The sequence below is a fragment of the Pseudorca crassidens genome, chromosome X, assembly GCF_039906515.1.
Source record: "Pseudorca crassidens isolate mPseCra1 chromosome X, mPseCra1.hap1, whole genome shotgun sequence".
NCBI classification, from domain to species: Eukaryota; Metazoa; Chordata; class Mammalia; order Artiodactyla; family Delphinidae; genus Pseudorca; species Pseudorca crassidens.
Window position 1 is genome coordinate 89,797,661 of NC_090317.1, and position 16,727 is coordinate 89,814,387.

The 16,727-nt window shown below is 39.6% G+C and overlaps 1 protein-coding gene across 1 annotated transcript in view; it reads left to right on the forward strand.

Annotated features, from left to right (window-relative positions):
• DGKK (diacylglycerol kinase kappa) overlaps positions 1 to 16,727 on the forward strand; it is a 159,789-nt gene that overhangs the window by 105,135 nt on the left and 37,927 nt on the right. The window contains exons 8-9 of the mRNA XM_067723407.1: positions 11,122 to 11,224; positions 16,023 to 16,206. Coding sequence (XP_067579508.1) covers positions 11,122 to 11,224; positions 16,023 to 16,206 — 287 coding nt within the window. The remainder of the gene's footprint in view (positions 1 to 11,121; positions 11,225 to 16,022; positions 16,207 to 16,727) is intronic.

Here is a 16,727-nt window from a genome sequence, read left to right on the forward strand (position 1 = left end):
TCATTTTTCTTTATTCTGTTCAGCTTCAGTGATTTCCACTCCTCTGTCTTCCAAATTGCTGATATGTTCCTCTGTATCTCACTTAAGCTACTGCTGATTCCTTCTAGTGTATTTTTTATTTCAGTTATTGTTTTCTTCTTCATCTCTGTTTGGTTCTTCTCTTTGTTGTGTAACTCTTTGTTGAATACTTCTAACTTTTCACTCTGTTCATCCAATCTTTTCCTGAGTTCATTGAACATCTTTATGTCATTACCTTGAACTCTTTATTGTGTATGTTGCTTACTTCCACTTCATTTAGTTCTTTTTCCTGGATTTTATCTTGTTCCTTCATTTTGAATATGTTCCTCTGTCACCTTATTTTGCCTAATTTGCTGTTTTTATTTCTATGTATTCGTAGGTTGGTTATATTTCCCGACCTTGGAGAACTGGCCTTTTGTAGGAGACATCTTATGTGTCCCAGCAGTGCACTCTGCTCTGGTCACCAGAACTATATGCTCTAGGGTTGTCCCCTATGTGGGCTTCATGGGTCTTTCTGTTGTGGTGTGCTGACTGCTGTGGGTGGTCTGGTAGGCTGGTTGGCACCCGGTCTGGTTGGTTGCCAGGCCTCACCTTGTGTGCAGACTGCCAGTTGCAGGTGGGTGGGACCAGGTCATGAAGCAGCTGGCTATCAAACCGTTTTGGGGGGGGGCAGGGCTAGTGCTGGCTTACTGGTCAGCAAAGCTGGTTTCTGTGGTGGTAGGTTGCAGGACCAGTGGTCCTTGGTCTAGTGTTGGCTTGCTAGTAGGCAGGGCTGCTTCCTGACACAGCTGACTGCAGCATCTGGGGTGTTCCAAAGCTGGTGTCAGTGTGCTGAGTGTGGCTGTATCCCAGGGTAATTGTCTGAGGGGTCCAAGGTGTCTCAGAGCTGGTGTTGGTCTGCTGGTGGGCAGGGCTGAGACTCAAGGGGTTCTGGGGCTAGTGCCAGTTCACTGTTTGGTATATCCATGTCCCAGGGTCTCTGGCTGCAGGGCCTTGGGGGTCCTGGAGTTGGTGTGTTGACCTCCTTGTTGGGCAGAGTTGGGGCCCAGGGTGCCCTGGGGCTGGTGTGTGCCCACTCGTTGGTGAGGCTGCTCCCAGTGCTAGTGCTGGACCACTGATTTGAAGGACCAGTTCTGGGGTCTCTGGATGCAGGGCCCTGATTTTCCTGGAGTTGGTGCTGGTCCATTGGTGGTGAGACTGGGTCCCTATGGCTAGCTGTGAGGGCCCCTATGGAGTCCAGTGGCTAGGTCCAGTGCACTGGTGTGTGGGGCCGGGTCCTGGGCCCTCTGATGTAAGGGTTGGATCACAGGGTGGCTGTGGGCTCAGGAGGTCTTAATGCAGCCCCCCTGCTTTTGGGTGGGGCAGTGTCCATGCCTGACTAGCTACTTCTTCTGAAGCATCTCAGTACTGGTGCCAAGAGGCTGACAGTTGGGGCTACGTCTCTGTGCAAATAAGCTGGAATGAAGATGCCAAAATGGCCTTTGCCAGCACCAGTGTCCATGTGGTGTAACGCACTCCCAATAATGGGTGCTGCCAGTGTCTATGTCCCCAGCGTGAGTTCCAGTTGATCCTCTCTGGGAGGCTCTCTAAGATCAGCAGGTGGGTCTGACCCAGGATGCTTTCAAACTACCACTTCTGACTTCGTTCCCAGAGCATGTGAGATTTTATGTGCACCCTTTAAGAGTGGAATCTCTTTCCCCACATTCCTCTGGCTCTGCTGCTGGCCTTCAAAGCCAAACTGTCTGGGGGCTTGTCTTCCTGCTGCAGGAACCCTGGGTTTGGGAGCCCAATGAGGGGCTGAGGCCCTTTGCTCTATGGGGAGAACCTCTACAATTATAATTATCCTCCCACTTCTGGGTCACCCACACAAGGATATGGCTCTCGACTGTACTGCGTCTCCACTCCCCTAACAATTTCATTGTGGTTCCTTCTTTATCTCTTTAATTGTAACACTTTCATGCTAATCTTCTGGTCTTTCTCATCAATAATTGCTCTGTAAGTAGTTCTAATTTCTAGTGTGCCTGTTCAAGGAGGCAAGCTCAGGGTGTTCCTTCTCTGCCATCTTGACCAATCCCGACTGTTGATGACACAATATTATATAGAGAAAACCATAAAGACTCCACCAAAAAACTGTTAGCATTAAAAAAAATTCTGTAAAGTTGTAGGATTCAAAATCAATATACATTTAGGTCGCTTCCATGTCTTGGCTATTGTAAACAGTGCTGCAATGAACATTGGGGTGCATGTATCTTTTTGAATTATGGTTTTCTCTGGGTATATGCCCAGGAGTGCAATTGCTGGGTCATAGGGCAGCTTTATTTTTAGTTTTCTAAGAAACCTCCATACTGTTCTCTGTAGTGGCTGTACCAATTTACATTCTGACAAAAAGTATAAGAGGGTTCCTGTTTCTCCACACCCTCTCCAGCATTTATTGTTTATAGATATTTTAATGATGCCCAATCTGACTGGTGTGAAGTGATATCTCATTGTAGTTTTGATTTATATTTCCCTAATAATTATCAATGTTGAGCATCTTTTCATGTGCCTCCTGGCCACCTGTATGTCTTCTTTGGGGAAATGTCTATTTAGGTTTTCTGCCCATTTTTCAATTGGGTTGTTTGTTTCTTTTGTTTGTTTGTTTGTTTTGTTTTGTTTTGCTGTATGCGGGCCTCTCACTGTTGTGGCCTCTCCCCTTGCGGAGCACAGGCTCCGGACGTGCAGGCCCAGCGGCCATGGTGCACGGGCCCAGCTGCTCCGTGGCATGTGGGATCTTCACGGACTGGGGCATGAACCTATGTCCCCTGCATTGGCAGGCAGATTCTCAACCACTGTGCCACTAGGGAAGCCCTGTTTTTTTGATATTGAGCCTCATGAGCTGTTTGTAAATTTTGGAGCGTAATCCCTTGTCAGTTGCATTGTTTGCAAGTATTTTCTCCCATTCTGTGGGTTTTCATTTCATTTTGTCTATGGTTTCTTTTGCTGTGCAAAAACTTTAGAGTTTAATTAGGTCCCATTCCTTTATTTTTGATTTTATTTCCATTAATTTGGGAGACAGCTAGAAAAAGATATTGCTGCAATTTATGTCAAAGAGTGTTCTGCCTATGATTTCCTCTAAGAGTTTTGGTTGTTTTTTAGTTGTATTTTTATTTTTTTAACATCTTTATTGGAGTATAATTGCTTTACAATGTTGTATTAGTTTCTGCTGTATAACAAAGTGAATCAGCTATATGTATACATACATCCTCATAACCCCTCCCTCTTGAGTCTCGCTCCCACCCTCCCTATCCCACCCCTCTAGGTGGTTGCAAAGCACCGAGCTGATCTCGCTGTGCTATGTGGCTGCTTCCCACTAGCTATCTGTTTTACGTTTGGTAGTGTATATATGTCAATACCACTCCCTCACTTCATCCCAGCTTACCCTCCCCCATCCCCTTGTAATCAAGTCCATTCTCTATGTCTGCATCTTTATTCCTGTCCTGCCCCTAGGTTCTTCAGAACCTTTTTTTTTTTCCTGATTCCATATATAGGTGTTAACATACAGTCTTTGTTTTTCTGTTTCTGATTTACTTCACTCTGTATGATAGATTCTAGGTCCATCCACCTCACTAAAAATAACTCAATTTTGTTTCTTTTTATGGCTGAATAATATTCCATTGTATATATGTGCCACATATTCTTTATCCATTGATCTGTCAGTGGACACTTAGCTTGCTTCCATGTCCTGGCTGTTGTAAATGGTGCTGCAATGAACATTGTGGTACATGACTCTTTTTGAATTATGGTTTTCTCAGGGTATATGCCCAGTAGTGGGATTGCTGGGTCGTATGGTAGTTCTATTTGTAGTTTTCTAAGGAACCTCCATACTGTTCTCCAGAGTAGCTGTATCAATTTACATTCCCACCAACAGTGCAAGAGGGTTCCCTTTTCTCCACACCCTCTCTAGCATTTATTGTTTGTAGATATTTTGATGATGACAATTCTGACTGGTGTGAGGTGATACCTCATTATAGTTTTGATTTGCATTTCTCTAATGATTACTGATGTTGAGCATTCTTTCATGTGTTTGTTGGCAATCTGTATATCTTCTTTGGAGAAATGTCTATTTAGGTCTTCTGCCCATTTTTGGATTGGGTTGTTTGTTTTTTTGATATTAAGCTGCATGAGATGCTTGTAAATTTTGGAAATTAACCCTTTGTCAGTTTCTTCGATTGCAAATATTTTCTCCCATTCTGAGGGTTGTCTTTTCATCTTGTTTATGGTTGCTTTTGCTGTGCAAAAGCTTTGAAGTTTCATTACGTCCCATTTGTTTATTTTTATTTCCATTTCTCTAGGAGGTGGGTCAAAAAGGATCTTGCTATGATGTATGTCATAGAGTGTTCTGCCAATGTTTTCCTCTAAGAGTTTTATAGTTTCTGGCCTTACATTTAGGTCTTTAATCCATTTTGAGTTTATTTTTGTGTTTGGTGTTAAGGAGTGTTCTAATTTCATTGTTTTACATGTAGCTGTCCAGTTTTCCCAGCACCACTTATTGAAGAGTCTGTCCTTTCTCCACTGTACATTCCTGCCTCCTTTATCAAAGATAAGGTGACCATATGTGTATGGGTTTATCTCTAGGCTTTCTATCCTGTTCCATTGATCTATATTTCTGTTTTTGTGCCAGTATCGTACTGTCTTGATTACTGTAGCTTTGTAGTATAATCTGAAGTCAGGGAGCCTGATTCCTCCAACTCCATTTTTCTTTCTCAAGATTGCTTTGGGTATTCAGAGTCTTTTGTGTTTCCATACAAATTGTGAAATTTTTTGTTCTAATTCTGTGAAAAAATGCCATTGGTAGTTTGATAGGTATTGCATTTAATCTGTAGATTGCTTTGGGGAATATAGCCATTTTCACAATGTTGATTCTTCCAATCCAAGAACATGGTATATCTCTCCATCTGGTTTTTTCATCTTTAATTTCTTTCATCAGTGTCTTATAGTTTTCTATAAGGTATTTTGTCTCCTTAGGCAGGTTTATTCGTAGGTATTTTATTCTTTTCATTGCAATGGTAAATAAGAGTGTTTCCACAAATTCTCTTTCAGATTTTTCATCGTTAGTGTATAGGAATGCAAGAGATTTCTGTGCATTAATTTTGTATCCTGCTACTTTACCAAATTCATTGATTAGCTCTAGTAGTTTTCTGGTAGCATCTTTAGGATTCTCTATGTATAGTATCATGTCATCTGCACACAGTGACAGTTTTACTTCTTCTTTTCCGATTTGGATTCCTTTTATTTCTTTTTCTTTTCTGATTGCTGTGGCTAAAACTTCCAAAACTATGTTGAACAATAATGGTGAGAGTGCACAACCTTATCTTGTTCCTGATCTAAGTGGAAATGGTTTCTGTTTTTCACCATTGATCCTCTAAAACTTTTATAGTGTCCAGTCTTACATTTAGGTCTTTAGGTCTTTTGAGTTTATTTTTGTGTATGGTGTTAAGGAATGTTGTAATTTCACTTTTTTACATGTAGCTGTCCAGTTTTCCCAGCACCATTTACTGAAGAGACTGTCCTTCCTCCATTGTATAGTCTTTCTTTATTATAGATTAATTGATTGTATGAGTATGGACTTATTTCTGGACTCTCTGTTCTGTTCCATTAATCTATGCATCTTGTTTTTGTGCCAGTACCATACTCTTTTGAATTCTATAGCTATGTGGTATACTCTCAAGTATGGGAGTGTGACACCTGTAGTTTTGTTCTTCTCTCTCAAGATTGCTTTGGCTATTTGGAGCCTTTTGTGTTTTCATTAAAATTTATATTTATTTTTTCTAGTTTTGTGAAAAGTGCCACTGGTATTTTGATAGGGATTGCATTGAATCTGTTGATTTCTTTTGGTAGTATGGACATTTTAATGATATTGAATCATCCAATCCATGAGTGTGGCATATTTTCCAATTTTTGGTGTGTTAACTTCAATTTCTTTAATCATTGTCTTATTGTTTTGAGGCTACAGGTCTTTTAACTCCTTGGTTAAATTTATTCCTAAGTATTTTATTATTTTGGATGCAATTATAAATGGGATTGTTTCCTTCATTTCTCTTTCTGTTGGTTCATCATTATTGTATAGAAATGCAACAGGTTTCTGTATATTAATTTTTTTAATAAATTTATTTATTCATTTATTTGGGGCTGCATTGGGTCTTCATTGCTGCACCCAGGCTTTCTCTAGTTGCAGTGAGTGGGGGCTATTCTTCATTGAGGTGCGCAGGCTTCTCATTGCAGTGGCTTCTATTGTTGTGGAGTATGGGCTCTAGGTATGCAGGCTTCAGTAGTTGTGGCACGAGGGCTCAGTAGTTGTGGCTCATGGGCTCTAGAGTTCAGGCTCAGTAGTTGTGGTGCACAGGCTTAGTTTCTCCATGGCATGTGGGATCTTCTTGGACCAGAGCTCGAACCCATGTCCCCCACATTGGCAGGTGGATTCTTAACCACTGAGCCACCAGGGAAGTCCTGTATATTAATTTTGTATCTGCAAGTTTCTGAATTCATTCATTAGCTTTAATAGATTTTTGGTGGAGTGTTTGGTGTTTTCTGTATATAGTATTCTGTCATCTGAAAATACTGATTGTTTTACTTCTGACTTTCTGGTTTTGATGCATTTTATTTCTTTTTCTTGCCTCATTTCTGTGGCTAGAACTTCCAATACTATGTTGAATGAAAGTGGCAAGAGTGAGCATCCTTGTCTCATTCCTAATCTTAAAAAAAAAAGCTTTCCGCTTTTCACATTGAATATAATGTTAACTGTGAGTTTGTCATATATGGCCTTTTATTATGTTGAAGTATGTTCCCTCTATACCCACTTTGTTAAGAATTTTTTATCATAAACTGATATTGAATTTTATCAAATGCTTTTCTGAATCTTTTGAGATGATCATGTGATTTTTATCCTTCCTTTTTTTAGTTTGGCATATCACATTTATTGATTTATGGGTGTTAAGCCATCCTCACATCTCTGGAATGAATCCCACTTGATCATGGTGTATAAGTCTTTTAATGTATTGTTAAGTTTGATTTGCTAATATTTTGTTGAGGATTTTTGTATCTATATTTAGCAAAGATATTGGCCTGTAATTTTCTTTCTTGCAGTGTTTTTGTCTGGTTTTGGTATCACGTTAATGGTGGCCTTGTAGAATGAGTTTGGAAGTATTCCTTTGTCTTCATTTTTTGCAATAATTTGAAAGTGATAGATATTAAGTATTTTTAAATATTTGGTAGAATTCACCTGTGAAGCCATCTGGACCTTGACTTTTGTTTTGGGGGAGTTTTTTGCTTACTGATTCAATTTCATTACTAATAATCTGTCTATTCAGATTTTCTATTTCTTCATGATTCAGTGTTGGAAGATTATATGATCTAGAAATTTTTCCATTTCTTCTAGGTTGTTTAATTTGTTGACATATAATTGTTCATAGTAGTCTCTTATGATCCTTCATATTTCTGTGGTGTCAAGTTGTAATTTTTCCTCTTTAATTTCTGATTCTACTTATTTAGGTAATCTCTTTTTTTCTTGATGAGGCTGGCTAAATAAGTTCCTTGATTTTGTTCATCTTTTCAAAAGGCCAACTGTTACGTTTATTGATCTCTTGTATTTTTGTCTCTATTTCATTTATTTCCTCTATGATCTATTATTTTTTTCCTTCTTCTAACTTTGGTCTTTGCTTATTCTTCTTTTTGTAGTTCCTTTAAATGTATATTTAGATTCTTTATTTGAGATTTTTGTTTCTTGAGGTAGGGCTGTATCAGTATGAGCTTCCCTCTTAGGACTACTTTTGCTTTGTCCCATAGATTTTGCTTCTGCTAAATTTGTGGGGTTTTTATTCTTCTTTCTCTCGTTGCTTTAGTTGCAAGGTTAGGTTGTTTATTTGAGATGTTTCCTGTTTCTTAAGCTAGGATTGTATTGCTATAAATTTCCCTCTTAGAACTGCTTTTGCTGCATCCCATAGGTTTTGGGTTGTCGTGCCTCCATTGTCATTTGTTTCTAGGTATTTTTTGATTTCCTCTTTGATTTCTTCAGTGATCACTTGGTTATTAAGTAGTGTATTGTTTAGCCTCCATGTGTTTGTATTTCTTACAGATCTTTTCCTGTAATTGATATATAGTCTCGTAGCATTGTGGTCCAAAAAGATACTTGATATGATTTCAATTTTCTTAAATTTACCAAGACTTGATTTGTGACCCAAGATATGATCTATCCTGGAGAATGTTCCATGAGCACTTGAGAAGAATGTGTATTCTGTTGTTTCTGGATGGAATGTCCTATAAATATCAATTAAGTCCATCTTGTTTAATGTATCATTTAAAGCTTGTGTTTCCTTATTTATTTTCATTTTGGATGATCTGTCCATTGGTGAAAGTGAGATGTTAAAGTCCCCTACTATGATTGTGTTACTGTCGATTTCCCCTTTTATGGCTGTTAGTATTTGCCTTATGTATTGAGTTGCTCCTACGTTGGGTGCATAAATATTTACAATTGTTATATCTTCTTCTTGGATCGATCCCTTGATCATTATGTAGTGTCCTTCTTTGTCTCTTCTAATAGTCTTTATTTTAAAGTCTATTTTGTCTGATATGAGAATTGCTACTCCAGCTTTCTTTTGGTTTCCATTTGCATGGAATATCTTTTTCCATCCCCTTACTTTCAGTCTGTATGTGTCTCTAGGTCTGAAGTGGGTCTCTTGTAGACAGCATATATACAGGTCTTGTTTTTGTATCCATTCAGTGAGTTTGTGTCTTTTGGTGGGAGCATTTTATCCATTTACATTTAAGGTAATTATCAATATGTATGTTCCTTTTCCCATATTCTTAATTGTTTTGGGTTTGTTATTGTAGGTCTTTTCCTTCTCTTGTGTTTCTTGCCTAGAGAAGTTCCTTTAGCATTTGTTGTAAAGCTGGTTTGGTGGTGCTGAACTGTCGCAGCTTTTGCTTGTCTCTACAGGTTTTAATTTCTCCATCAAATCTGAATGAGATCCTTGCTGGGTAGAGTAATCTTGGTTGTAGGTTTTTCTCCTTCATCACTTTAAATATGTCCTGCCAGTCCCTTCTGGCTTGCAGAGTTTCTGCTGAAAGATCAGCTGTTAACCTTATGTCCCATAGATTTTGGACAGTTATGTTTCCATTTTCATTTGTCTCAAGGTATATTTTTATTTCTTCTTTGATTTCTTCACTGACCATTGGTTGTTTAGCATCATGCTGTTTAGTCTCCATGTGTTTGTGTTTTTTCCAGTTCTCTTATTGTAGTTGATTTCTAGTTTCATAGTGTTGTTTTCTGAAAAGATAATTAATATGATTTTAATCTTTTTATATTTAATGTGACTTGTTTTGTGGCCTAACATGTGATGTATCTGGAGAATGTTCCATGTGTACTTGAAAAGAATGTGTGTTCTGCTGCTTTTTGATGGAATGTTCTATAGGTGTATATATTAAGGTAATCTCATCTAATGTGTTAAGGCCAGTGTTTCTTCATTGATTTTCTGTCAGATGATATATCCATTGGTGTAACTGGGGTATTATAGTTCCCTACTATTATTGTATTTCTGTCTATTTCTTCAGTTATTTCTGTTAATATTTGCTTTATATATTTAGGTGCTCTTCTGTTGAGTGCATAAATGTTTACAAATGTTATATCGTCTTGTTAGATTGACCCCTTTATCATAACTTAATGTCCCTCCTTGTTTTGTTAGTCTTTGCTTTAAAGTCTATTTTGTCTGATATAAGTACTGCTACCATGGCTTTCTTTTAATTTCCATTTGCATTGAATACCCTTTTCTATCCTATAACTTTCAGTCTGTGTGTGTCTTTAGATCTGAAGTGAGTTTCTTACAGGCAGCATATATATCGGCCTTGTTTTTGTATCCATTCAGCCACTCTACATCTTCTGATTGGAGCATTAGTTCATTTAAATTTAAAGTGATTATTGATAGGTATTTACTTATAGCTATTTTGTTCATTGTTTGCTGGTTGTTTTTGTAGTTCTTCTCTGTTCTTGTCTACTCCTCCCGGTTTCTTTCCTTGTGTTTTGATGGATTCCTTTAGTATGATGTTAGGGTTCCTTAAGAAAGTAAATCTTATAACCAACAAGGACCTACAGTATAGCACAGGGAACTCTGCTAAATATTCTGTAATAACCCAAATGGGAAAAGAATGTGAAAAAGAATAGATACATGTATATGTATAACTGAATCACTTTGCTGTATACCTGAAATTAACACAACATTGTTAATCAATTATACTCTAATATAAAATTTAAAATTTTTTTAAAAAGAGAGTAAATCTTAAAAGTTCTCATCACAAGGAAAAAAAATGTAACTATGTAGAGTGATGGATGTTAACTAGACTTATTATGGTGACCATTTCACAGTTTATACAAATATCAAATCATTATGCCGTACACCTGAAATTAGTGTAATGCTTATCTCAGTTATATTGTAATAAAAAAGAAGATGACTCTGATTGTCCTCTGGATCTCTTTTAATTGTTTTGCATAATTAGGCCAGATTCATGTCTTCTAGGAACTGTGTAGCTTTCCAGGAAGTGATGCTTGAAGATATCAGAAATCTGGGAAATATGCCATTAGTGGGGAAGGCAGCAGAGTCTCCACCTTTTCACTTCCCAGTTGTTTGACCTTGAGCAAGATCCTTTACCTCTCTGAGCTTTGGTTTCTTCATTTCTAAAACAAACTTAATATGTCTTCCCTACAGCACACAGTTGTTGTAAGGAATGAAGCATAACAACATGTTATCAGGATTTGCACTCTTATACTGCAAGTAAACTACCCATTGTGTAGGCCACTAAAATTGTGCCCTAGGACTGGCATCTGTGCAGTGCCTGTGATATGTATCTTCTGAAAACCACCTTTGAAAGGAACAGAGTTCAGAGGTCACACTCAGGGATGGTGCAGGCTCAGAGTGGAAAGAGAGATTGAGTCAGGGGTATGTGTATGGCACCAAATCTCAGAAAGGGAGTTTTGAATACTGAGCACTTAAATTTTGGAATTGGGACAAAATGCTGATCTATCTTATCCTTTTCTCACCCCACTCAAGTTTTTTCTTTCTTCTCCTGTTGTTCCAGGTGCATGATGACTGCAGGAGACGGTTTTCCAAGGAATGCTGGTTTGGAAGTCATCGATCATCAGTCATTCCTCCCACTGCCCTCAGCGACCCCAAGGGTGATGGTGAGTAGCTAAACTTTAATACATTGGGGAATACATTGGGGAGGGAGGGAAGATGTAAAGCCTAGAGAAAAAGACTGCAATTAAATTAATCTGGTCAACCAATCAAACATTTCTAGGAGTACGAGTGTGCATATGTGTATAGACAGCTCATGTTTTCCTTTAGACTTTTGGGATGGTGAATATTGCTTATGGTGTATATGTATGTGGGCATGTTCTTTGTAGCCTCTGTCAAAATTGTTTCCAAATGATCAGAATTGATTTCAGCTTTTACATGATTTTGAGACAGTAGATAATCCATGAAATAATTTTTTTTGCTTGCTGCCTACTTCATTGCCAAGGAAAAGCCAGCATTAGCTAGGGGGCAAGGATTCCTGTAACGATTACAACAGTTTTAGAACTAGACACAGCACATGTGTACGTGTGTGCACATACGTGTACATACACTCTGAGCCACTCTAGTCTCTTCCAGTTCATTTCCCAACCCCAACACAGATACAGACAGACATTGATACATGGAATGAGCCACTCACACAGTTTTCTGCAGGCAAGCATACTCATATGTCCCCGTAATGACATGAACAGACACACATCCCTCACTCAGGGATGCATGCATATATTATTCTCAGAACTACTCAAATATTTATCCACATAGAGTCACTTACCAGATAGCTGACTAGAGAGATGATGAGATTGATGACTTGGTATATAAGAGACACTTGACTGGCTAGGAGAAAGAAGGGCCTAGGGGCAAGATGGAAAAGTATCAAACTAGTCAGCCAAGTCTACTCAGGCTGCTAATGAAAGTCAATGAAGTCTTGAATCTGAGACTTTGCTCAACCCCACAGGGACCTGGGGAAGATGTCTTTGGGCAGACTGAAGGATGGCCGCCTCAGCATCTTATAAATCACCCCCAAATAGGTGTTAAGGGGCTGCCACCTCTCCTTTGTAATTGGCCCAACATGTTCTGTGTTCTTGTGGAAGTTGGGTTTTTTAGTTTGTTTTTTCCCATCTTATATCATTTCTTATTCTTGTTATAGATGGTCAACTGATAGCATTACTACTTTCTTTTGCTTTCCACCGATGACATATTATTGCTTAGAAGCACCTGTGCTAAGCCATTCTTTTTGTGTAATGTCTCATACAATGCCCCATGAGTTAGCTTTTAGCCTTTCATCCTAGTCACCTGCAATCTTGATCCAATTGAATGTCACTCTTGAGAGCCCTTCTTTCTATCATGTGTTACTTGGCCTGTGGTTTCTTAGGAGTATCTTTTGAAACCTCCATATCTTCTTGACTCCTTCTGGCTTCTTGGCCTAGGCAAATACACTCTTTAATATTCCCTGTTGGGAAGTCCCACCCATCTTAGAGATGATGAGGTCATTAAAGATGATCTGGTCCAACCCTCTGGCCAGGCTAGGGAATCCCTTCTCCAGCATCCAAGGTGGCGGTATCCATTTGATGACTTTCTGAGGAAGCACATGCCATTGCTGATTAGCATTCATTCATTATTTATTCAGTCAACAAACTCTAATTTCTGATGTCTTCTAATTTCCCTTTTTCCTACCCTATCTGCTTGGTAAATTTCTTCTCTCATCCTAGAGGGTGAGAGCAACGTCAAACATTGTCTCCTGTTTAAAGACTTCTGTAATTGCCCCTCCCCATTTCTCCAGACAAATAAATTACTTCCTTTGCTGTAAACCCAGAACACATATCTCAGAGCACTTAACACACTATATTATAGTTCGTCACATGTATGTCTCCCACTCCAGACTGTGAGCTCTTTTATCACTAGCACTTAACTCAAACCCGATACATGGTATATTCACAGTCAAGATTTGTTACATGAATTCATTAATACATTTACTGAATACTGCGTATATGTAAGGCTCAGTGATAACAATGTAGAGAATAAGATATGACTAAGACAGGATCCCTGATTTATATGGGGGCAAAACAGTATAATGCAGTATTTGTCAAATACAAGAATGCCTCAGAATCATCCAGAAGGCTTTTTAAAACACAGATTTCTAGGCCCTATGCCCCTGCCCCAGAGCTTTTGATTCAGTAGATCTGGGTAGGGCACAAGAATTTCCATTTCTTACAAGAAATGATGCTGATACTACTACTCCCGGGAGCATACTCCATCATTTACTAACTGTGTGACCTTGGGCAAGTTACTTAACCTCTCTGTGCCTCATGTATCATTTGTTTTCTGCCAATAGGGAATAAAAGTTATACTCAAGTGCGTTATGCGTGTTAAATGAGTTAGTATCTTAAAAGAGGATCTTAAAATACAGGAAGGGGAACAGGAAGCCAACCTTATGCTAATTTAGCATCTTTCTGTGGTATGAACTGAACAAATTTGAGAGGGACTCTTGGCTCCTTGGTTTTGGGCACTGTGATTATATTAACTTAGCTCAAAGAAGCACGATCCTTTTTTTTTTTTTTTAAGCTCTTTCAGACTGTTGACTCATCTGGAGCTTAAAGTCAAGTAAATCCCCTAAGCCCTTTTCACGCTTGATGCTGCCAAGCCAAGTTCCTATTGTCTTGTTCTGCTGCAACTTATGTCCTTATGCCTAAAGGCCAAGCTTCACATTTATCCCCTTTTCAGCTTGTTTACTTTGACCCTACTGCCTGTTAAGGTCATTTTCAATCTTGATTCTGTCATCCAGTGGCTCTCCCTCCTGCTTTAGGTACTTCAAAGTTGACAAGCTAGCCTTCCATGTTTTTATTTAAATTGGTTAACATTGTTGAATAGTACTGGACGTTCCCTTACAATTAACATCAGCCTATTCAAAAGCAACCTTGTGGACATGATCATTTACCTGGTTATGAATCTGCCTAATATCACTATATTCCAGCCCAGAATACCATTTTTGTCACCTTGTTCACAGGATTCGTCTAACATTTTGTTGTCATTTTATGTGGGCCCTGTAACCTCTCTCCCTCACTTACTCCACAGCAGCCATGCTATTCTCTTCACTGTCCACAAACATCCCAGGCAGTCTCCCTTCTCTGGGCGGGTTCTTATTCTTCCTCTTGACCCCCAAAAAACTCTTCCCCCAGATACCTGCATTGCTCACTACCTCATTTCATTCAAATGTCATCTCACCAGAGAAGCCATCCCTGGCCACCTGTCTAAAACAACACCCCCATCAGTCTCCATTCCCCTTTTCCTGCTTTATTTTTCTTCATATCGCATTATTTTCTATATTTATTTGTGTATTTATTTATGGTCTGCATCGTTCCATTAGAATATAAATTCCACAAGAGCAAAGATCATTTATATCTTGTCTATCACTGTATATCGGAACATAACAAGGACAGGCACAAAGAATGCCCTCAATACATATATGTTGAATGAATGAATGAATGTCTTAACTACCATTGTGTTAACATATATTTTGTAAAATAAAATATTGAAAAGGGATAACATGTTCAGGGAGGGTAACTACTTCCAAGCTATGCTACTGAAGGGACATAGCAGACTCCCCTTGCAGCTATGAGCCCTGGCAAGCCCTGAAGTTTTGGTGCATGACAGGCTAGCTGGCTTAGGAGGTCTTCAAGCTCCACTGGCCAGTGAGTAGAAATTGGCCCATAGAGGAAACTTGCTTTAGATTTTTCCAGGCAAAACAGCCATGAAATCTGCTCAAGTCAGCAGTCTTCCTCTTCAGGCTCCCTTTTACCCAGGTTACAACAAATGGGACACTTCAACTTGCCTCTCTCCCTGTGGCACACACCATTCAGGAGCAAGCCACATGCTTTTTTCCCTTTGCATTTATTTTTGCTGGGGCATCCCTGGCAAGCCACGAGCTCAGAGGTTTGGAGGCTCACAATTTGTCTCGCATCTCCTATGAGGCCATTGCTCACTGCCTGTCTCCCTGCCAACAGGCTCTATGACCCAGTATGAGCTGGCAGGCTATGGCAATTTAGACTGCTATAACTCCACTTCTCTATGGGGAACTTCAGTGTTGGGGATTATTAAAAGCCTCTCTCTTGTCCAGACAATTTCCCTATAGTCTTGTTTCCCCTGATAATTGGTATGATAACTTAGATTGCTCTGCCAGAACTTTAGAGGAGCGATTAAAGCTCCCTGCTTCACTCCACATTGATATGTTCTGTCAGTAGCTCCTGGCTGAAAGGCAGCCTTTTCTCCCCATCTTTCCTGACCTTGTATCTTCTCAGTGTAAGAACTGAGCTATCCCAGGCAGAGAGAGGACAAGTTGGGTGTGCTGATCCTCCTCCTGGGCTCTCAACCTTCTCCTTCTTCAGTTTTCCCTTGACATTTTATTGATCTTTGGTTGTGGCACCAATTTTTTTTATTCCTTGTGTTCCAATACACTGCTGTGTATGAATCTGTCTCCCCAGCTTGAGGGCAAGAGCTAGACCCCTAGCAGTATGTAGCATGATGATTGGCATATAGTAGTTGCTCAGCAAATGTTGGTTACCTGGCAACAGCTGGGCAAAGACCAGCTATTGTTGTTTTCTTAAATAAAAGCCCCTTTGGTTTGCATCTAACTTCCCCTCTGTCCCTCAGTCTCAGAGGCACAGGGAAGCTGTGGGAGGTGTTGGATGTCTATTATCTTGATTGTGGTGATGGTATCATGGGTGTTTGCATATGTCTGAACTCATTAAATTGTACACATTAAATGTATGCAGTTCTTTGTATATCAATTATACCTCAATAAAGTTGTTTTTTAAAAAGTCTTTGCAAAATTTGATGTTAAGTCATGCCTTGCTTCCATCTAAATGGCCCTTTTCTTTTTTTCCCTTTTCTTTCTGTTGTATGCATTATTAGGCCAATTAGTAGTATCTCCAGATTTCTGGAATCTTGATTGGTCTTCAGCCTGTTCATGCCCCCTTCTCATCTTCATCAACTCCAAAAGTGGCGATCACCAAGGGATCGTCTTCCTCCGGAAATTCAAGCAATACCTTAACCCGTCTCAAGTGTTTGACCTTTCGAAGGGTGGACCTGAAGCCGGGTAAGCATGGGGTAAGGGATGTAGTTGTGGGTACAGAAGGGACTCCCCCCTCTACACATTCTAGAGTAGGATAGGCTTCCTGGAATTAGTTCCAGTACCTGGGCAGGAAAGGTCTATTTTCTCAAGTCAGGACACAAACACAACTCCACAGCATCTTGAGTTGGCTGGCTGGAGGACTTTTAGCCCTCTCCCAGAAATCCTTTCAAGCCTATGTCCTGCTCTCAGATTTGCTTCACCTTTTCCAGTTGGAAAAGGTAACTATGTCTCCTGACTTCAGAGGAGGAGGCAAATGGATATTATTTTCCACCATTCCTGTCACTCACTCTTTTTCTTGGGGGCAAGTAGATACATCTCTATAACAGGCCTGTTTTATTTAGAGACCATCTGGCTGTTCAGCCCTGGTTTCTGTGAACCCACTGGCAACTGTGCAAGATATTCTTCCTGGGCCTCAGCAAGTAGATTAGGCTAGGCAGCTAGTAACTTCCAGAACAAGGTTGGGCAAAGAAGAGTGTAGGTTGAGG